We start from the raw sequence: 23,170 nt of genomic DNA on the forward strand, positions 1-23,170 counted from the left end.
GATTTTAAGATGAAGAGAAGGGTTAATTTATTATATTTATGTTTTTAATAATAGTACAGATGAGATCTTATATTCATCTTTAATGGAGAGAGGGTAGAGCTATTGAGAATTGTGTTACATATTTAAGTATGAAATGTTTGACGTAAAAAAGGAAAAAAAAAATTAATAAATGATGATTAATTAATTAATTATAATTAAAATGGAATTTGAAAATCATATATAAGGTATAATAATACAATTTCAGTGGGCCTAATGGTTAAGAGCATGTGTTTCCTCTTAAAGAGGTCATAGAAAGGGAGTAGATTATGTATGCCTTCGTAGACTTAGCAGTCAAATTGTTGCACAGAAGTGGATCCCTTATCCCACAAACAAAGGGTCTCATACACCAATTTGGTGTCTAGCTTGGCCATGACCTTGAAATTGGATGATAATAATAATATTAATAATAAGGTACACAGAGTGAAAATAAATAGTTTTTAAAATCAAATGAAATAATAAAATGGTATTAAAGATTGGGTTTTTGTCAATTGGGCAAATCATGAACCTTCTTGTGTTTGCTATTGTGGAAATGGGTATTACAAATTTCTTTTTGAAAACTAGGAAGATAGAGACCAGATCTATAAGTCAGTCCTTATTTCATGGGTACTAGAGATTTGTTTCTCGCTCATTGGTCTATGGAATTTAATCCTATGGTGGAACTTTCATCTGCACCTGTGTGGATCAAATTGTCATTTCTCGCTCTTTATTTTGGGGGTGATGGAATTTTTAAGGATAGAGGGGATAAACTGGGCTAATCCAGAGACATGGAAAATGGGAACAATTTTTCGTGTGCCAGAATTTGTGTTGAAATGGATTTCTCAAAAGGCCACCCTAAGGCGATACAGCTAAATCTAGATGGTTGGTCTCACATGTAGGCTCTAGATTATGAAGTGTAACCTGTGTCATGAGTATGGACACTCTGCAAAAAGTTGTCCCAAAGATTTATTTTCTCGAAGTTCTCTTAATCCATCGCCTCCTAAAGAAGAGCAAGGAGAAAATAAGCAAGGATTCATTCTAGTTAAAAGGAAACATAAGAAACATGGAAATAAGAAGAAACAAACATGCAAGGTTGAAACTCTGCATCAACCCCTTTCTAAAAATATTTTTGAAATCCTAAATGTTCTTGGAGCAAAAGGTGAGAATCTTAAGGCTCAAGTGGATAAACAAGTATCAGATCTGGTTTCTTCAAAGAATATCCATGATCCAAAGGTCCCTCCTGCTTCGAAAGATGAAGAAGGCCTAAATCGGGGCTCTCCAAAGAAAACTTCTACGAAAAGTTTTCTCCAAAGGTTCCTACTGTATTCAAAGATGAAGAAGTTGGTAAGGTGGCCAAGAAGAAGATCAAACCCTTCTCTTCTTCCCCTTCCTATTCAAATGTGCTTAAAAATCAGCATTCTTCCCCACAGGTAACAAGAAGGCGAGAAATATCATAGTAAAAAGAACTTTGATCCTGCGCTCTATCTTGCACCCCGTCAATCCAACGATGGGTTGTCTTCTAGCAATTTATATAAATGTTTTGTTTTTGTATTTTCTTATGCAAGCAATTTGAATTCCCCCTGCTCCCATGAAGCAGTAGGAATAAACATTCGAAGATTTAGTTTTGGACCTTTACCCCCCCCACCTTCCTGTTGTTATTATTGGGAGAATGCTAGTTTTTAGCCTTTTTAGAATTTTGTGAGGCAAAAGCAAAGTAACTCCTCATGTACGTGCCACATATAGGGGCAGATTTCCATTCTTGTTAAAAATAATAGTCATAAAAAAGGTAAATAGTGTGGAAATAAAGTTTCTTTAAAATTAAAGGTAAATAGAGTGAAAATAAAAAAGTTACAAAATTAAAGATAATAATCAAAAGGTAAACCATCTTTCAAGTGCATTTCACTTGGTAAACCTGTGTTATGTAAAGTTATGTGAGTGATAAAAGGCTCATGTTCAATTTCCCTATTTGAATAACTTGTGTCATTTATGGGAGCATGTAGTTACCCCTAGGGGATATAGTGTAGGGGTTAGATTCGAGCTTGTGTCAGGCAATTATGAGTCTGACCCAGTGATTGATTCCTCTAGTATTCAAGAAAAACAAAAAAGTAAGCCCTGAATGGGGTGAGAAGGGAGGTAGGAGGAGGTGAAGGTGGTATCCCACCATCACCTTAAGCATTACATGCGGAAGACATGGATGCCACCCTCCCTCATTAGAAGAGACGTGGTATTAATTGCATTCATTATGGTTATGAATTCCCAACTTGGTGATTACTCCCATTTTTGTCTGACGACTCCACTGTTTGGGCATCGATTTTGGGAAGTTTTCTGAGAGCGTTGTGTTAGTTAACGATGGTGGCCAACTCATCAACCAATGGCATAGTTCAATGGTTTACTACTTTGGTAAGCTTTTCTATCCTTCGGGTTTGGTTGAATGGTGTTTGGGAAGTTTGTTGGTTTGGTCTTTAGAGGAAATTCTCCAACATTCATGTTTTGGCCAATTTTTGTCTTGGATAAAGATCAAGCCTTCCTGGCTTGGCTTCACTTAGCCTATGTTCATTTCAATTATGTTCCCCGTCCACTTGGTTTCTCGCTTAGAGTTTGGTCTTAAGTGAATTTTATATGTGTTACCAGCTTCTAGTGTATCATTGTACTCAATTTTGGCTCATTAGTCTAGAAACAGTGTCTCCCTCATTTGGCTCAAGGAGCTCTCCATGTTTGTGGCATAAAATAGAGCTTTGCTTCATCGAGTGACATCATTTTCATGTATATTATGTTTTTCCTTTGGGCTACTTCTCAGTTGATGTCTTTTGGTCTAGTCTTTCTCTTCTCCTTTATGAAAGTTCCCAAGAAATTTTAGTGATATCCCTTCTCTGTGTTACTTTCGGGACTACCATTTTTGTCGTGGCCGTTAACTCTAGCTCCTAGGTGGATTCTGTACCTACTCTATTCGAGGTGGTTGTGCCCCATTGGCAAGGGATGGTTGATTGAGGCTCAGGGCAACTCATATTTTGCCAAATTGCCTAGGTAGTGTGCTCACTCACGTAAAGGTGCTGGTGGTAGAGGTGTACATGGAGGGTTAACACCATGGGCTAGAGCACAATCCTCTACCGAACTCTCTCACATCCATACACCACCCAAGATTCAACAAGAAATTAGCAAAGCTGAGGAGATTGTTTATCAGTGAGATTGTCACTCTAACACTGAGGTACTTGTCATTGTTGGTAATTGAATGTTGAATATTGGGCACAAAAGGGGTAGACAAAATCAGTGTCTTCATGCAACCGACCTATACTGATAACTATAATTGCTTTTAGGTAAATCCCTCCTTGAGAGGAATGATGCAAAAGATGAGATCATGTTAATGATGGACAAGCTCCAACTTCCATTTTAGGAAATGGATAAGCGCTTGGTAATGATCGAGACCGTCATTTTGCATGGCAAGGGGCTAGCCCCTACTAATAGTCCTGTCAATCCTAAACCCATTGAGGTTTCGACCCCCTCTTAAATTTCCAAATGTTTAGTAGATTTATGTTTATCGATGTTGTTAATGTGGTTCTAGAGGTTAGTGTTTGTAGTATAGATATATGTTCATCGCTAATTGTAATTATACTCTCAGTATGATATGCCTTGGTCTCATTATAGTATTGAGGACGTAAGTTATCTTCTAACGTCACTATTTTTTTGAAAAAAAAGTCTTATTATTTTGTCTTTGGTTTCCCCAATGGCAAGCCGAGGAAAACAGTAATCCTAGTTTCTATTTAGTTTCTATGCCTTGGTCTCATTATAGTATTGAGGAAGTAAGTTATCTTCTAATGTCACTATTTTTTTGAAAAAAAAAGTCTTATTATTTTGTCTTTGGTTTCCCCATTGGGAAGCCAGGGAAAACAGTAATCCTAGTTTCTATTTAGTTTCTATTGTAACTCTCTCTCTAATTAATGAAAGGATTTAACTTAAAGAAAAAAATAATAATAAGACGTCAAGTAGGGTAAAAATCAAGTTTCTTGGAAATTAAAGGTAGAAGGTAAAGAGCGAAATTAAAGATTCTTTAAAATTTAAGGTACTAATAAGGAGGTAAATAGGGTGAATAACAAGTATCACGGTAAATAGGGAAAAAATAAAGAATCTTTAAAATTAAAGGTGATAATAAGAAGAAATACGGTGAAAATGAAGTGTCATTAAAATTAAAGGTAATAATAAGAAGTTAAATAGGATGAAAATAAAGAGTCTTTGAAATTAAAGGTGATAATAAGAAGAAATACGGTGAAAATAAAGTGTCATTAAAATTAAAGGTAATAATAAGAAGTTAAATAGGGTCAAAATAAAGAGTCTTTAATTATTAAAAGGTAAGTAATAATGCGAAGGTAACTGGCCTTGAGGGTAAGCTCAATTGGTCGAGTTTCTGTTGCTAAAGCACCTTACTAACAGAAGGTCACGAGGTCAATTCTCCTCGACGCTCTCGGGGTTAGGCTCTGCTAATAAACTGGTGGCATGTGATCCCTTCAAGTGGATCTGCCTGGATATTTCCCCAGAATGAACAGAGGACCAATTAAGTTAAGATGAACATATCATTATAAGAAAATCAAGGAAAAACTGTACCAAGATTAAATTTAAAAATAAAGTGGTCAAGGATTTAAAGTAAATAAACATGAAATATACAAGTTCAATTTGTGGTGAAATGACATTAAAACCACAGACAGATGAAAATGAAAGACATGATAGCGTGTTACCATATAGAATTTACTGATGATATAAGTACCAAAGATGCATTGAATCCAAAGATGGACACACCTTGTACACTGACCTGTGTGGCATATGAAAATCCTCTTCAAAAATCTAGTTATACTTCACAGTATTTACTATTTACAGTTTCATCTACAGCAGACAACAGTTGTGATGCTTGGAGTGAATTTTTACCAATATTTAAAACTCATCAAGCCTTTCTAGATAACTTCAAGATAAATTTCATAGCAGCAAGTATACGCTGATTCATGTAGTATCCTATATAAATACAGAATTATAGCTCTGAATGAAAACTATGTTGACTCCCTAGAACTAGATTGGCTTACACTGGACCTAGAATACTGAAGCACATTAGCCCGACAGTATGGACAGTCCCCACAGATCTTGAGCCAAGGATTCAAACAAACAGGGTGAAACCTGTGACGACATCCAAGGCGTATCAATTGTTCCCCAGGTAAGAAGTGTTCTAAGCAAACAGGACAATCTTCCTGTTCTAAAGCTGAACTTCCTTCTTTAGATCCTCTATTCCCAGTTGCTGACCTTGGCGCAAACAATTCTTTGGGTAAGTTACTAATGCCCTTCTGACTAAGCCCTTGAGGCTTTGGTTCACTCAAAGGAGGAAACTGTGCCATCAGTTCATCCTCAAACCATCGATTTCTGGATGCAGCCCTGTCTTGGTTGACTTCAGTTTCCCAAGGACCTGCATTTCTTAAACTGGGGTTTTCTCTAACAGTTGAACCTGTGCTGTTGTGCCTGGGCCAAAAACATTAAACATTTAAAATTGCCAATAAGGTGACTGAAGCTCCAAAAGTATTGTACAGGACAAAATAACAAACCCCAATATTTTCCACCTTAGCAGCACCATGTATATCCTACCTGTTCCTCACAAGAGATGAAGCTCTTAATCTCTCGTAGAGATTGTTCCTTGCCTGCATCACGGCTCCACGCAGGCTATTATTTTCAATACTCTGCTCAGAAAAGAAATTCATAATCCTGTTTCGGCCACTGTTAGTCTCATCACTGAGCAAAGAACTACTGGAAGATTGTTCAGAGAGTTGACTTTGATCATCCTGCTTGTGATAAAACACATCTTGTCAGTACTCCAATTGGAGTATGGAAAGGAAACATGAAGCAAATTATAATTTTAGCTCACAAGTCTTCCGTTTGTCGTGTTCATTACTAATACGAGAAGCCATTCACACATGAGCAACTTTGACTGTGGTTTATTGCAGTCTTCATCGATTGTTAAGTGAGTTTTCAACAAGTTTGTATTCATTAAAAATTTAATAAAGAGATTACTGAGTAGCAAATCATCGGGCATACAACTTTAAGAGACCTACTTTGTCATTCAAAAAAGAGAGACGCAATTCTATTCATTTTTTAACGTTCATAACAATCTCTCTACCGAATCAGATGTGATTTCTAATTGCCATATTCCAGCTTCCTAAACTATTCAATATATACAATATATATAAAAGATGCCAACCTTAGTCTCTTAAATACAGAAATAATCAGCCTCCTTGTACAAGTATTTGTTAAACATTGCCACTTATTTGCAAAATAAAATGAAAGTCAAACTACAACTTAGAAAGGCTCTACTTCATTTCAGAGCATATTTTTTGATGTAAAGTGCAACATCGACCTAAGACTTATGTACAATCTCTCTACCGAATCAGATGTGATTTCTAATTGTCATATTGCAGCTTCCTAAAATATTCAATATATACAATATATATAAAAGATGCCAACCTTAGTCTCTTAAATACAGAAATAATCAGCCTCCTTGTACAAGTATTTGTTAAACATTGCCACTTATTTGCAAAATAAAATGAAAGTCAAACTACAACTTAGAAAGGCTCTACTTCATTTCAGAGCATATTTTTTGATGTAAAGTGCAACATCGACCTAAGACTTCTGTACATCACAAGATAGAGTCCAAGACATCCATTGTTGATCTAGATTGTCATTAATGGCAATATGAAGCCAAGGAGCTATCAAAGCAGAGAAGAGAAGCAAGTGTAAGAGCGGAAGATTGAGGAGGAGCCACATCGGAGGAGCCATATTGGGAGTATCGCGTGTAATGTATGCCCAAGAAGAACGGAGAGGAAGAATTCATCAAAAGAAGCAAAGAGGAACATATCAAAGCAGAGAATATTGGAAGTTGTCAGACCAGGAGCATTATATTGGATCTAGGCATGTAGAAATCAGGATTTCCGTGTGAATGGATGGAAGGATCAGCCGGAAGCAGGCGCAATTGAGTTTTACAGCCGAACAGAGAAAGACCAAGAAGATCTGACTATAACGGTGAATGCTGACTTTTCCTAAAATTCGTAAGGAAAGGCCAAGAAACCAATGAAGGGCAATGGACGGTGAAGGTTAAATCATATTGTTGAAACTAGAGCATGGATGGCCCAGATTAACCACCGATAGCATAGTCTCCATAAGCGGTAAGTAGGTTCATCGGGTGAACTCAAGGCTGTAAGTGGTATTTAGGGCTGATCACCCGATACCATTCATCGACCGACACGTAGCAGAAGACTGGAGAGAGAAAACCGTTTTATCGGGCGGGTATTCCTCTCGCAAGTTATCCACCCGAAATCAATATCAACTTTCAGATCAAGCGGGGTTGATTGAACGGCAGAGATCTTTTGATCAGTTCTGATGATCGGGTGAAATTTGGATCGTTGGATCGGAAACCAGATCGATGGTGGAGATTTAATTGCTGATCGTGTTTCAAGAAGGTTAAGCGACGGTGTGGTGGAATGTCGATATGCGATGAGCTGATGTGCCGATAGCGATGAAGAGAGATCGGAGGTCAGAGATAACAAAGGTAAAGAGGAATAAAGCGGAAAGGTTTGGTATTAGCGGACCCGAGAGATTTGTATATGCGGTTTTAATGAATTTGAAGTCTGGCTTATGTGTTCAGAGCAGGTTTCCCATGTATTCCTTTGTATTCCGAGTTTTTGTATAGTTCCAGTTTTTTAATGTAAATACACACATAAACACTTCCGATAGGTGATTGTGGCATAACCACAAGGTCCGGGTCTGATAGTTGCATCCATCGTATCGGAAGATATGTATCGCAAGTTATAAAGGGATGGCACACTATAAACTGCGATTGTGATACTACTGTGGACCCAATGGATTCATTAAAAACAATTTATAATCATATCACATCTAGCAGGGCAATCGGCTATCGGCCATCGGTTGTACTATGGGCATGACTCATAAAGACCTCCAGAATGTTGCGATTGCGATTGTGGGTTTAAAGGAATAACTCCCACTGTTCATGAATGTTGCGATTGCCGTAAAGAATAAGTCTATTGTTTGAATAATAATAAAGATGGTCTCTCTTCCTAATTAACGTGTCTTGTGAGTATTGATGAATTCGAAGAGACAGGGGAAGTTAAAGAGTGAGCACAAAGGAAGCTGAAAGATCAAGCAAGCATTGAGGAAGCCGAAGCTCAAGCGAGCAAGGAGGAAGCCAAAGGTTAGGCATATCAGGCATATAAAACAGAGAACAAGGAAAGTTTAATGAGGTTGGCGAATTGTAAAAAAAAGGGAGCCGAAGTTCTGGCAGAAGTGGAAGGAACAGGAGGACAGAAGTAACTCATAGGTCCAGTAGGATTGGGAGCAGAGAATTACAACCAAACAGATCCAGACAATTACAGCAGAGGGTTGGATCCCTTGAGGTTGGTGCCTCAAAACTGAAAGGATTGGTGTCCTAGGAGTTGGTGCTCCTAAATTCAAGGTTGGTGCCTTGACAAGACAGAATTGGTGCTCTGGAGGTTGGAGCCTCACAAAGAGTCCAAGTTGGTGCTTGGCAACTGATTGAAACCATATATATATATATATATATATATATGTACTTGATTTATTGCAAAGATCACATTAATAAAAGCATCTATTCCTGTTACCTATTTCTGTGTTCCAAATATAAATGTTCTTAACTAATAAAAATAATAATTGAAAAGAAATATTGATTCACCCCCTCTTTTAGTATTTCCAACAATTGGTATCAGAGCGGGCTTCTTCATATCAGCCTAACAGCTTGAAGAAGGATTCTTAGTCATGATGAGAAATCAAGAAGTGTCAAGAAGACCTCCTCTGTTCGATGGCACAAATTTTGGTTTTTGGAAAAAGAAAATGTCCTACTACTTAATGTCCCTTGGACCTGAAGTTTGTCATTCGATCTTAAATGAGTACATAGTTCCTTCCACTCTTCCAACAGATCAAAACGAGAGGAAAGTCTACGTTGCAAATGCAAAAGCCTTAAACTCCATCACTAGTGGAATCACTGATTCTGAATTTACAAAAGTCATGAATTGTAACTCTGCCAAAGAAGTATGGGATAAGCTAATCAGCTTATACGACGGGGACTCCAAAGTTAAGAAGGCAAAGCTTCAAACTCATAGAAAGAAATTTGAAAGTCTAAAAATGGATGATGAAGAAGATATTGCATCATACTTTCTCCGAGTAGCTGAAGTGGTCAACTCTCTTAAAGGATTGGAAGAAAACATTGAAGAAAGCACCATTGTTCAAAAGGTCTTAAGATCTCTCCCAGACAGATTTGACTCCAAAGTAAGTGCCATAGAAGAAATGAAGGATCTAGATACTCTCAAGATGGATGAACTCCATGGAATCCTCATTGCCTATGAGATGAGAAAAGGTTGCCCAAGTTCCAAAGATGCAGCATTCAAGGCCTCAAAATCAAAAAAGGGGAAAGAAAGGAATGTCAATAGTGATGACTCCGATGTTGAATCCGAATTGGCGCAATTTGTACGAAGGCTAAAGAAAGGATCTAAGCTAAAAGGTAAATACCCTCTTATTTGTTTCAAGTGTGGAAAAATAGGTCATTATGCTGCAAAATGTCCTCATAAGCATGATAGTGATGATGAAGAAAATTCTAAAAGGATGGTATACAAAAAGAAAGGGTTCAATAAAAAGAATTTCCTCTCTAAGCAAGATGAGCCTAATGGAGATGAATTTGTAGTCATTAAAAAGAAATCAACTAACCAGTTCCCTCACCGCAAAGGAGGTAATGAAGAATCAGATGAAGAAAATGACAATGCTGGAAGCCAAGAAGTATTATTCATGGCATTCACAAATGATGATGACTCAGGGCTAGATGGAAATGTAGATGAATTGTTAATAAGTGCCATTGAAGAAAATGAGAAATTACGGAATAAAATCATTTCTCTCAAGGTAGAAAACGAGGAAACAAAAAGAAGGGAAGATCTCTTGAAAAATAAGCTAAAAGAAAAAGAAGAAGCTTGCGAAGAATGTGAAGCCGAAATAGTATCTCTGAGGAAGGAATTGGAGCAAGTTAAAAAGGGTTGGAAAAGCTCTCAAATACTTGACACTATCCTAAATAATCAAAAACCTGAACATGACAAATATGGAATAGGTTTTAAAGGAGAATCATCAAGTACTAAGAATAATGTGAAAAGCTATGCCAACGTACTTTCCAGCAACCCAAAAGAAGAAAGATTATTTCATCAAAGGCTCATCCCAGATCCAAAGAATGAAGAGAAAGTAACTCCAAGGAAGAATGTTGATTCGAATCATGGATGTTACCAATAGATATAAAACAATATTTCATCAAAGGCCCATCTCAAATCCAAAGAATGAAGCGGGAGTAACTCCAAGGAACAATGTTGATTCAAATCATGGCTATTACAACTATCTTTTTTGGGCATTGTTTCCATTGTAAAAATTTTGGTCATCAAGCTAGACATTGCATGGCCCATAAGAATAACACACCAAAACTGAAGGATCAAATAAACAAACCATATGGCCCCAAAGGGCAAGGACAAATCAAGACCTACAATTCTTTTGACCCCTTGGCCAAATTTGATCTGATTTGCTCATTATGTAATAATAATGGACATAACGAACAAAATTGCCCACTCAAAAGAGGAAAAGAAAGAAGTGAGAATCCCAACACGGATAAATGTGGCCTAGCTCTATGTGCTCAAAATAATGAAAATCATTGGTTTGTGGATAGTGGGTGCTCCAGACACATGACAGGGGACAAAGAGAAGTTTGTCTCATTGAACAAAAAAGAAAGAAATGTATCCTTTGGAAGTGGATCTGCCAAAATTACTGGAAAAGGAACTGTTACTCTTATTAATGGAAAAGGAAAAGCTCAAAATGCTTTGCTAGTAAACGGGCTCAAACACAACCTCCTGAGTGTTAGCCAAATCTGTGATCAAGGACATAATGTTGTCTTTAGCACCAAAGACTATGAAATAAGGAACTCTTCCTTAGGGGAACTTATGGCGAAAGGGGTTAGAACACCAGACAACATCTATATTCTGAACGAGATTCAAGAAGATAAATGCTAGTTAAGTCAAACAGATGAAAGTTGGTTTTGGCACAAGTGACTTGGACATACAAGCTTTGATAACTTGATCAATATCAGCAAGATTAAAGCAGTACGAGACATTCCAAATTTATTCAAACCAAATCGAGTATGTGGCCCATGTCAGCATGGAAAGCAAACTAGAACAAGTCACAAGACCAAGGAGTTCTCTACATCAAAGCCTTTGGAGATCATTCACGCTGATTTATGTGGACCAACTAGAACTCCGACACTCCAAGGAGAAAGGTACTTTGCTTTATTTGTTGATGACTATACTAGAATGATCTGGGTATATTTTATAAAATATAAATCCGAAGCATTTGAGTGTTTTAAGAAACTTAAAGCTCTTGTGGAAAATGAAAAGGACTCTAAGATTAAGTGTCTCAGAATAGATAGAGGGGGAGAATTCACATCAAAAGAATTTGATGAATTCTATAAAATACATGGAATTAAAAGAGAACTCTCTGCTGCCAGAACACCAAAGAAAAATGGGGTAGTTGAAAGAAGAAACCGAACAGTTCAAGAAATGGCAAGAACAATGTTAATAGCAGCTAACTTGCAAACAAAATTCTGGAAAGAAGCAGTTGGGACAACTGTCTATACATTGAATCGAACTTAATTGAGACCAAATAATGAAAAGACTCCTTATGAATTATGGAAAGGAAGACTTGCGTCAGTAAAATACTTCAAGATTTTTGGAACCAAGTGCTTCATAAAAATCAATGATGACTCACCAAGAAAATTTGATTCACGGGTTGACGAAGGGATCTTTCTTGGATATTCTATAGGAAGCAAAGCGTACAAGTGCTACAATAACCGACTATGGAACATAGTGGAAAGCATTGATGTAAAAATTGATGAAGACCTTCCAGAAAAAGAAATTGAAGAACATGAAGTTGATCCTCTCATTGAAGAAGAAGAACCTCAAAAAGAAGAAAAATACCAAGGAAAAAGAACCATCTCAAAACCCTTCAAAGATGAAATTTCTCCAAAAATATCACCCAGAAAAGCAGATTATTAGCAATATGGATGAAGGGATGCAAACCCAAAGAAGGATGACTAGTACACCAAAGAAGAATGATGTTGCTCTTCTATCCATGATAGAACCAAAAATATTTACTCAAGCAAGTAAGGATCCTCATTGGGTAAAAGCCATGGAAGAAGAAATGTCTCAAATTGAGAAGAATGAGTCATGGGAGCTCATACCTCGTCCAAAGGACAAAAACATAACAGGAACCAAGTGGGTGTTTAAAAACAAAATGAATGAAGATGGACAAATCATCATAAACAAGGCAAGGCTTGTTTGTAAAGGCTATTCACAAATTGAAGGAATTGACTTTGAAGAGACATTTGCACCAGTAGCTCGTGTGGAAGCTATCAGGATGTTCTTGGCATTTGCTTGCTCAAAAGGATTCAAAATCTATCAAATGGACGTAAAATCAGCATTTCTAAATGGGGAACTCAAGGAAGAAGTCTACATGGAGCAACCAGAAGGGTTTAATCTAAAAGAAGGAAAAAACTTTGTTTGTAAGTTGAAAAAGGCATTATATGGGTTGAAACAAGCTCCTAGAGCTTGGTACGCAAGATTGGATCACTATCTACAACAATAAGGCTTCAAGAAGGGAGTGGCAGGAAGTAATCTCTACATAAAGGCGGATGAGGATAAGTTACTAGTCACACTTGTTTATGTTGATGATCTAATTTTTGCTAGTAATAATGATGAGATGAGCCATGAGTTTCTCAAAATATGTCAAAAGAGTTCGAGATGTCAATGATAGGAGAGTTATCTCACTTCCTTGGACTACAAGTATCTCAAACCACAACAGGCATGTTTATATCTCAAGCCAAATATCTTAAAGACATGCTTAAAAGATATGGAATGGAACATTGTGCACCCATGAGCACACCTATGACCACAAGTTGCAAATTGAGCAAAAATGATGACTCCCCTCTGGTAGATGCAACTCATTATAGGTCAATAATTGGAGTCGTTTTGTACTTAACTGCTACGAGACCCGACATTATGCAAGCAGTAGGAATGGTGGGAAGATTTCAATCAGCTCCTAAACAATCCCATTTGTTGGTTGTAAAAAGAATTCTCAGATACCTGAAAGGAACTCCTAATTTCAGTCTCTGGTACCCTAAGAGCTCAACTCTTACTTTGACTGCATACACCAATGTTGATTGGGCCGAAAGTGTCGATGATCGGAAAAGTACTAGTGGAAATGCATTCTTCCTGGGAGACTATTTAGTATCTTGGCTCAGCAAAAAACAGACATCCATATCACTATCTACAGCTGAAGCCAAGTATATAGCTGCCACAAATTGTTGTACTCAAATACTATGGATGAAGGAAGCTCTAAAAGATGTCAACATAGGTACAAATCAACCAATTACCATCTATTGTGATAACACAAGTGCGATCAACCTCAGCAAAAATCCAATGATGCACTCAAAGACCAAACATATAACAATCAAGTATCATTTCCTTCGTGAACAAGTCGCTGAACAAAACATCATCTTGGAATATATCAATACTAAGAAGCAGATAGCTGATCTTTTCACAAATCCTCTTCCTCGAGAAGCATTTGAACATCTTCGTCAAAAGATGGGGGTTATCTCTTTAGCATCACTTAAGTTGATTCATAAAGATGTTGCAGGACAGGGGAGCAGTTCGACAAGGGGAGTCCTTGTGCACTCCTTTGCCACTGATGTCAAAGGGGGAGAGAAGAAGAATATTGCCATCAATGACAAAGGGGGAGATTGTTAATCTAGATTGTCATTAATGGCAATATGAAGCTAAGGAGATATCAAAGCAGAGCTATCGAAGCAGAGAAGAGAGCAAGTGTAAGAGCGGAAGATTGAGGAGGAGCCACATTGGAGGAGCCATATCGGGAGTATTGCATGTAATGTATGCCCAAGAAGAACCGAGAGGAAGAATTCATCAAAAGAAGCAAAGAGGAACATATCAGAGCAGAGAATATTGGAAGTTGTCAGACCAGGAGCATTATATTGGATCTAGGCATGTAGAAATCGGGATTTCCGTGTGAATGGATGGAAGGATCAGCCGAAAGCAGGCGCAATTGAGTTTTACAGCAAAACAGAGGAAGGCCGAGAATATCTAACTATAACAGAGAATGCAGACTTTTCCTAAGATTCCTAAGGAAAGGTCAAGAAACCAATGAAGGGCAATGGACAGTGAAGATTAAATCATATCGTTGACACTAGAGGATGGACAGCGCAGATTAACCGCCGATAGCATAGTCTCCATAAGCGGTAAGTGGGTTCATCAAGTGAACTCAAGGCTGTAAGTGGTATTTAGGGCTAATCACCTGATACCATTCATCGACCGACTCATGGCAGGAGACTGGAGAGAGAAAACCGCTTTATCAGGCGGGTATTCCTCTCGCAAGTTATCCACCCGAAATCAATATCAACCGTCAGATCAAGCGGGGTTGATTGAATGGCGGAGATCTTTTGATCAGTTCTGATGATCGGGTGAAATTTGGACCATTGGATTGGAAACCAGATCGACGGTTGAGATTTAATCGTTGATCGCATTTCGGGAAGGTTAAGTGACGGCATGGTGGAATGTCGATATGCGATGAGCAGATTCGCCGATAGCGCTGAAGAGAGATCAAAGGTCGAAGATAACAAAGGTAAAGAGGAATAAAGCGAAAAGGTTTGGTATTAGCGCACCCGAGAGATTTGTATGTGCGGTTTTAATGCATTTGAAGTCTGGCTTATGTGTTCGGAGCGGGTTTCCCATAAAGGTATAGTTCGGGTTTTTCAATGTAAATACACACATAAACGCTTCCGATAGGTGATTGTGGCATAACCACAAGGTCCGGGTCCGATAGTTGCATCCGCCGTATCGGAAGATACGTATCGCAAGTTATAAATGGATGGCACACTATAAACTACGATATTACTGTGGACTCAATGGATTCATTAAAAATTGTTTATAATCATATCACATCCAGCAGGGGAATCGGCTATCGGCCATCGGCTGTACTATGGGCACGACTTATAAAGAACTCCAGAATGTTGTGATTGCAATTGTGGGTTTAAAGGAATAACTCCCACTGTTCATGAATGTTGCGATTGTTGTAAAGAATAAGTCTGTTGTTTGAATAGTAATAAAGATGGCCTCTCTTCCTAATTAACGTGTCCTGTGAGTATTGATGAATTCGAAGAGACAGAGGAAGTTGAAGAGTGAGCGCAAAGGAAGCTAAAAGATCAAGCAAGCATTGAGGAAGCCGAAGCTGAAGCGAGCAAGGAGGAAGCCAAAGGTTAGGCGTATCAGGCATATAAAATAGAGAACAAGGAAAGTTTAATGAGGCTGGCGAACTGTAAAAAAAAAGGGAGCCAAAGTTCTGGCAGAAGTGGAAGGAACACGAGGACAGAAGTAAGTCATAGGTCCAGCAGGGTTGGGAGCAAAGAATTACAACCAAACAGATCCAGACAGTTACAGCAGAGGGGTGGAGCCCTTGAGGTTGGTGCCTCAAAATTGAAAGGATTGGTGTCCTAGGAGTAGGTGCTCCTAAATTCAAGGTTGGTGCCTTGACAATACAGAGTTGGTGCTCTGGAGGTTGGAGCCTCACAAAGAGTCCAAGTTGGTGCTTGGCAACTGATGGAAACCATATATATATAGTACTTAATTTATTGCAAAGATCACATTAATAAAAGCATCTATTCCTATTATCTATTTCTGCGTTCCAAATATAAATGTTCTTAACTGATAAAAATAATAATTGAAAAGAAATACTGATTCACCCGCCCCCCCTCAGTATTTCCAACATCCATAGCTTATGTTTGCTTGTGCGGATCAGGGTGTTGAGAGGGTTGCACTAGGAAACGGTTAACTCCATTAGTGTCTTTAAAAGACAGTTCAAAATGGAAAATTGATCTCCATGTCAAGTATGAAGGGTGACAATACAAATGCACCAGAGTCAATTGCACATTTGTGTCATAAAATATCAGTAAGAAAGCAGGTAAAATCTAATGATTAGCAAGCGGTAATTGCCAAAAGAAGCATAGAATTCAACCTGCATGAAGTCATGAACAACTAGGTTTCGGTCCAACACCAATAGGCAGCCTCTGCCAACAAGGGGTCATCAGTTCGACCTACATAGGTAAGCATGAATCTCCATGGGGTTCAAACTTTAGACTAAGGTGATGTCATTGTGCATGCATACTTCATGGTGAAAACTCAAAGGACCAGCTAAACTTGGTCCCATAATTAGCATGTGGAGGTTTGCCGTTACACCAAAACCCGCAGGTGTTGGTAAACATTCCAAACCAGTAACTAGGATCCCCAAGGTGGAAATTACGGATTCTATAGAGGTGCGGTGATTTTTCCAACACCCCCTGTCAAACACAACTCGGGAGAATCGAACCTGGGTCCAAGCTCTGATACCATAATCAATCAATGAATTGAATTGACTTACATGAGCAAAATTAAGCTCAATAAGTAATACAAAGATATTTACAATGATAGAAACATCAAGTTTCTATTAGGAAATAGAAACAACCAGTTTCATCTAAGAAACTGCTAAAAAGATAAAAATAGCAACAGCTACTAAGAATGAGCATTAAACATTGAATAGTATTATTCTAATACATCTGGATCAATGAGAAATAGGGATTTGAATATTAGAGAGAAGACATAATTTAGAAACTCAATGATGCACCATAATTAGTCCAAAAAAAATTATATTATGCAATAATAAGTGAGAGCACCATCACAACCATGAAATAACGGCCAAGAATAGCGTGCAACAAATAAACAAAAAAGAGGTAACTATAATAATGACATAGACAAAGTATGAAAGCCTTCTTATTGAACAAAAAGCCAACAATACATCATTCTCTAAATCTGATTTCGCAACAATATCAAAAGAACTTTAATGTGCCACACAATATTTCTCCTTAATTAGGGTAGCCTTCAAAAATAGAGTTAACAGCCCTAACCAAAAAATTACAGCATCAAATATCCTTCAATAACTTGAGGTTACATCAAAAAATAGGAAAGGCTTACAATCTCTATACTAAACTTGCCCTTCTTAAAAGATTCTTTCAGCAAATAAAATCACATCAATCCTTGCAAAAATCCTAATCATCCATGAAAAGAAAAGAGAGATGGAAAACCTCACATTGAAATTGTCCCTTAAATTCTTCCTCCCAAAGATCTTCAGCTAAGCTTGGAGGGGCAATCCCACAACTCCAACCACACCTTTAACAACTGAAGCTCTCCTCTATTTATATATTTTACTTCAAACCCTAATGATTAAAAATTAAAATAATAATAAATGAGAGTTAAAACGCTAGAAGAAGGACGCTCCTCTTTAGAGTGCTTTTAGGGTTTGATAAAATCACAATTTGGCATGTGTTACCTTCTCCTTTGTGGTAGCTTCTCAAAATATGTGACTCGTGCCTTGATAAAAGTGTAATGCCTCATTAAAACACCCTTGAACATGCTTAAAATGTCCTTTTGAGGGCATCCCTATTTTAGGGTCTAGTACCATGATTTAAGCTATTAATATTATCCCTATTTACCCTTAGAGTGGAACACTCCTCTTTAAGAGACCTTACTTGACCATCCAAGCACTTCTACTGCCACATGGCATCACTTTGAGCTAAGGCATTCCTCCACTAACCTCTTCATTTGCCACATGTCATGTTTTACTTTCCTCCATGTGGGACATTTTGCTTCTTTGCCTTTGAATGCATGGACTCAAAGATATTGAAGTCTCTGAATAAGTGCAACCCTAGAGCCACTTCGAAAGGTTGCACACTGTTACCACAACAACTCTTCCTCTCATTTTAGGCCAGTCCTTTTCCAAGATAGTGGGGACAACCTTAAAAAATAGTTTAGAATACTCTTTAGAAATAAAAAGATGGTGGACTACCAAGACCAGTGCCTATCCAATTGGGCAATGGGAATCTGGATCAATGAGAAATAGGGACTCAAATATTACAGAGAGGAAATAATTTAGAAACTCACTGATGCACCATAATTAGTCCCAAAAAAAAAAAAAAATTATGCAATAATAAGTGAGAGCCATTATACAAGACGCACCATCACAACAACCATGAAATTACAGCCAAGAAGAACGTGCAACAAATAAACAAAAAAGAGATAGCTATAATAATGACATAGACAAAGTATGACACCCTTCTTATTGAATAGAAAGCCAACAATACATCATTCTCTAAATCTGATTTCAAAACAATATCAAAAGAAATTTAATGTGCCACACTTAATCTTTCTGCTTAGGGAAGCCTTCAAAAATAGAGTTAATAGCCCTAACCAAAAAGTTACAGCATCAAATATCCTTCAATAATTCAAGGTTACAAAAAAAATTAGGAAAGGCTTACAATCTCTATCCTAAACTTGCCCTTCTTCAAAGATTCTTTCAACAAACAAAATCACATCAATCCTTGCAAAAATCCTAATCATCCATGAAAAGAAAAGAGAGATGGAAAACCTCACATTGAAATTGTCCCTTAAATTCTTCCTCCCAAAGATCTTCAACTAAGCTTGGAGGGGCAAACCCACAACTCCAACCACAACTTTAACAATTGAAGCTCTCCTCTATTTATATCTTTTACTTCAAACCCTAATGATTAAAAATTAAAATATTAATAAATGAGAGTTAAAACCCTAGAAGAAGGGTGCCCCAAACGAAGGACGCTCCCCTTTAGAGTGATTTTAGAGTTTGATAAAATCACAATTTGGCATGTGTTACCTTCTCCTTTGTGGTAGCTTCTCAAAATATGTGACTTGTGCCTTGATAAAAGTGTAATGCCTCATTAAAACACCCTTGAACATGCTTGAAATGTCCTTTTGAGGGCATCCCTATTTTAGGGCCTAGTACCATGATTTAAGCTATTAATATCATCCCTATTTACCCTTGGAGTGGAACACTCCTCTTTAAGAGACCTTCCTTGACCATCCAAGCACTTCTACTGCCACATGGCATCACTTTGAGCTAAGGCATTCCTCCACTAACTCCTTCATTTGCCACATGCCATGTTTTAGTTTCCTCCATGTGGGACATTTTGCTTCTTTGCCTTTGAATGCATGCAGAAGGTCCATATTGCCACTTGTCATCTTCATAAGAAAAAACCTTTCCTTCGATGCTCCAACAATGCCACATGGAACCTCCTCATGCAAATAGTTTTCCTCCAAACATGTAGAAAAGGCCTTGAACAATGTATCCTTGCCCCCAAACACCTCAGAAAGTGAAATATGCTTCCAAATGTGTGTAAATCCCCCCTTCAACATGTCTTAGCAACCTCCATTGAAGAGGGTGTTCAACCTTTGATGCTCATTAATACCTTGCTTACCACATATCATGCTCTAAAACCCAAATAAGGTAAGTAGGTCATTCATCTCCTTGGGTTGTATTTAGCCTTACCTTGAGATAAACCATGCCTTAGAGATCTCCCAATGCAAGGTATTCATCGTCTATAGCTCCCTTGCTACTCACATCATCCATCAATGCAATCTAGGACAAGCCTCCATCATGCCATCGATGATTCACCACACCTTTTTTCTTGCCTCAAATTATGAGAAGTACTCGGGCAAGCTAGAACAAGGCACATCACTTGAGTGTCTCCTACAGCCTATAATTGCCACTGAACTAATGCATTGGTGAGATGAGAAAGTCCAACATACAAAATGAACCATCCATATTTAGAGGGTGATAGTTCACCAAATAAGGAAAACCAATACAATGAGAACGTTGCATGGAAGCCTGGCAAATATGATCTGAGCAAAACTCAAAATTTGTTGGTAGCCTAGTAGATGTAGAAAATCGACAATTGGAAGATGGTGAAATTCATGCTTCAACAATATATCTCTTTAGGTTCAATGAAAGATTGTGTTTATTCCCTTTTCATTGGAACAACTATATAAGCATCAAGCAAAATGGGTTTGCAACGTTATTAATGTGTTGTTAATGAGGACTTGATGGTGAGAACAAAATTGAGGTTCGATGAGGTTGGCCAACTTGGGGATGGCACTTCAAAAGCTAGTGATATGATCAACAAATTGTGCCTCTTAGCCATTCCAATATTCAGTCACAACAGTTCTAGGCTTTGCCTTCCAGGTATTATCACTATGTATTAGAGCCACTACCTTGAAAACATGTGCCATCTTCACTTGCAGCAATGGGCCAAGTTGCCAACCCATTATATGGGTAGTTGAGGGCCGAGGCCCTTAATGGGCTGACTAACCTTAGTTAAACCCACTAATTGTATTTTATTTTGTTTTATGGTTGAGGTGTATGTCCTTGTTACATGAGGACAAAACCCTCTTGAAAGGATGCCTCACTTTAAGTTGTGTATATATACACAACTCAAACTCTCATTTGTATCATTTATAAAGCGATTTTATCCATTATTTTGCCCAAGAGCATGATATCTTGTGTTTCTTTGCTCATGGGTTCATCTTCTTTTCTCATCAAGGCACTTTTATATTTCATCGTGTTTATATTCTTGGATGAGGGGTTGTCGAAGAATTCATCATAGATCCTCTACCTCATTGATTTCTAGAGCTAGTGTGGACTTTTTTCCTCTATCCAACACTCAAAAATTTTAAGGTTTTTTTCCAGATCTGAAATTAGGGTTTCAGCTATATTTCAATGTTGTTACAGATCTGAAATTGGGGTTTTTAGCGCCAGATTATTTGTACATTTGTGAGTTTTTAGGGCTTTTAACCTTTATCTTCACTAGCTCACCCCTTACTTGGTAGTTTTTTCTTGGTTTCTTGGCAAATTTAAGTGGGAAACGGTTTTTTTCTCCTCCTCTCAACCACAAGTTGGCAATCCGCACTGGTATTGTGACATCCATGGATGGAAAATGGATTTTTCCTGCCTCAACTTTGCTAATTATCATGCATGCGCTTTACACATGGCAACTTTGCTTCATAATATAGGTTTATGGATGTGTTACCCCTTGGGAGGTACTCTATATTTTTCATGGCAACATCATTGTAAAACCGATGAGATGAAAGTCCCAAAGCCTTATAGGCCATGTGATGATTATGTATATATTATCCTAGGCCTGTTTGGTTGACCATGCTCGATCCCCTTAGTCCCCACTCTCAGTTCCTCTCATCGTAGATAGGATTGGAGGTTTTGAGAAGGATCTACTAAAATACATGGTTTATGGGAACCCTTGGTTTTGTATGGGTGATCACACTATGTAGGGTTTGTCCAAGCCATGTCATAAGTGCACCTATGTCTTTCCAACATGGTCATGTGTTATAGAGTCTATATGTATCTCTTTGGCCATGGTATAGTATATTCAATTATCCACGTGGCAGCCAAATCGAGGGCTAGTTAATGTGTCTTCAAGCTCACACATTGAAGTCAAAAAGGTGGTCAAACTAGCCATTGGGCTACTATACTCATATCTACCTCAATAAAGGTCAAATGAGCCACAAATGGGAATCCTGGGCCAAATATCTCCTTCTACAAGCCAAGTCGACCCCTCTTGTGAGTGAATTAATTATTACTATAAAAAAACTATTGTTTTTAAATGAATTAGACTTTGGTCTTATCGATGACCAGTCAACAAATATTATTTTGGGAGAGGGAATAACTAGCCATTACAAAAAAAGTTATATCAGGCAATAGGTTGTTGTTGACTTGTGAGATAATTACGCCACTTTAATGCAATTTTTATTTTCAATGCAATTCTTGTGGATTGATTCTTCTATATGTTTTCTTCTTAGCTTGTTGTAATAGTGCTTCATAGAATAGATACAAGTATTTTCAAGTTACTGCAAGGTGACTAAGTTGATCCATTGAGGGACATGGAAGGAGAAATCAAGGCGTTAGACATCATCTTGTCCTTTGTTGGTAACTTGGTTTTGGGTGCTAGTCAAACCCATTTGCTGGACAAACCTTTATATGGGGGTTCCTCCAGTAAGGGTAAGATCTCACTTGGTGCATAGTTGACCCAGTGGTTGGAGACTTTTCCACAAGAGAAATCCTTCCTACTGGAATTCGAAGGCTTGTACAACTATTCTAGACTAGAATGAGATTAGTTGCCTAGACTCCAATCCCCTTCTCTAGTCTAAACTGCATAGCTGACAGAGAGAGAGTTGCGATTGTGATCCAATGCTTTGGAAGGTAAAAGCAAGGACAAGGTAAGCCTCACTATAGCAACCATCTATTTTTTTAAATTAATCTCCTTTTATTTTTTGTTTTATAAAAATAAAAACATAAAAATATTTCTCTTTCTGTTTTGTCTTAGCTTGTACCAAATTTTATGTTTAGAAGCTAGTCGATCCTTGGGATTTTTTAACTACAGATTTATTTTTATCCAAGGATATTGTACCCTCGTACTCTGGAAGCTAAAAACAGGGCCAGGGTAAGCCTCACTACAGCAACCATCTGTTTTTAAAAATTAATCTCCTTTTATTTTTTGTCTTATAAAAATTAAAACATAAAAATATTTCTCTTTCTTTTTTGTGTTATCTTGTGCCAAATTTATCTTTAGAAGCTAGTACATCCTTAGGATTTTTTAACTCCATATTTACTTTTATCCAAGGATATTGTACCCTCTGTTTCTTGCACTTAATTATATATTTACACAAGGGTTTTTCAAGAGGCTTTTGCAGATCTGCAACTTATTACAGTCATTCTTCTACAGATCCGGTGAAAATTTTTCATGGGGATTAAAAAAGTATTTATCACTCGCAGCCTTTTTTATTCCAGATTTATTTATATTGTTTAAAATTACATTTTTGAGGTAAAAATAGACATCTCTCAGCCTAAAGTTAGTTAAATATTTTGTTGGAAAATTTTATGGGTTTTGACCCATGGGCGAATTAAACCCCTATCACTGCAAGTAATTTCCAAATTGCTGGAAATTACATTTTATTTGCAGATTTAGGTTGCTTGATTGTATCTATCATGACTAATTCACTGCCCAAGCTTCCCCACCCACAAATCTATTGATCTTGTGTGCTTCCACACATGTAGGTGGCCTTGAGGACAGATTTACTTGTTGGTTTTCTGTGTTTTTTCTTATTTT

General features: G+C 37.6%; 1 protein-coding gene across 1 annotated transcript in view; it reads right to left on the bottom strand.

Moving 5' to 3' along the window:
• Positions 1-4,934: 4,934 nt before the first annotated feature.
• Positions 4,935-23,170, bottom strand: part of LOC149146446 (uncharacterized) — a 69,466-nt gene continuing 51,230 nt past the window's right edge. The window contains exons 3-4 of the mRNA XM_089448064.1: positions 5,632-5,825; positions 4,935-5,508 (exon numbers count right to left, since the gene is read on the bottom strand). Coding sequence (XP_089304190.1) covers positions 5,049-5,508; positions 5,632-5,825 — 654 coding nt within the window. The 3' untranslated portion in view covers positions 4,935-5,048. The remainder of the gene's footprint in view (positions 5,509-5,631; positions 5,826-23,170) is intronic.

Source organism: Pinus tabuliformis, chromosome X, assembly GCF_031772625.1.
Source record: "Pinus tabuliformis cultivar Carrire ecotype Pingquan chromosome X, CPIR1, whole genome shotgun sequence".
NCBI classification, from domain to species: Eukaryota; Viridiplantae; Streptophyta; class Pinopsida; order Pinales; family Pinaceae; genus Pinus; species Pinus tabuliformis.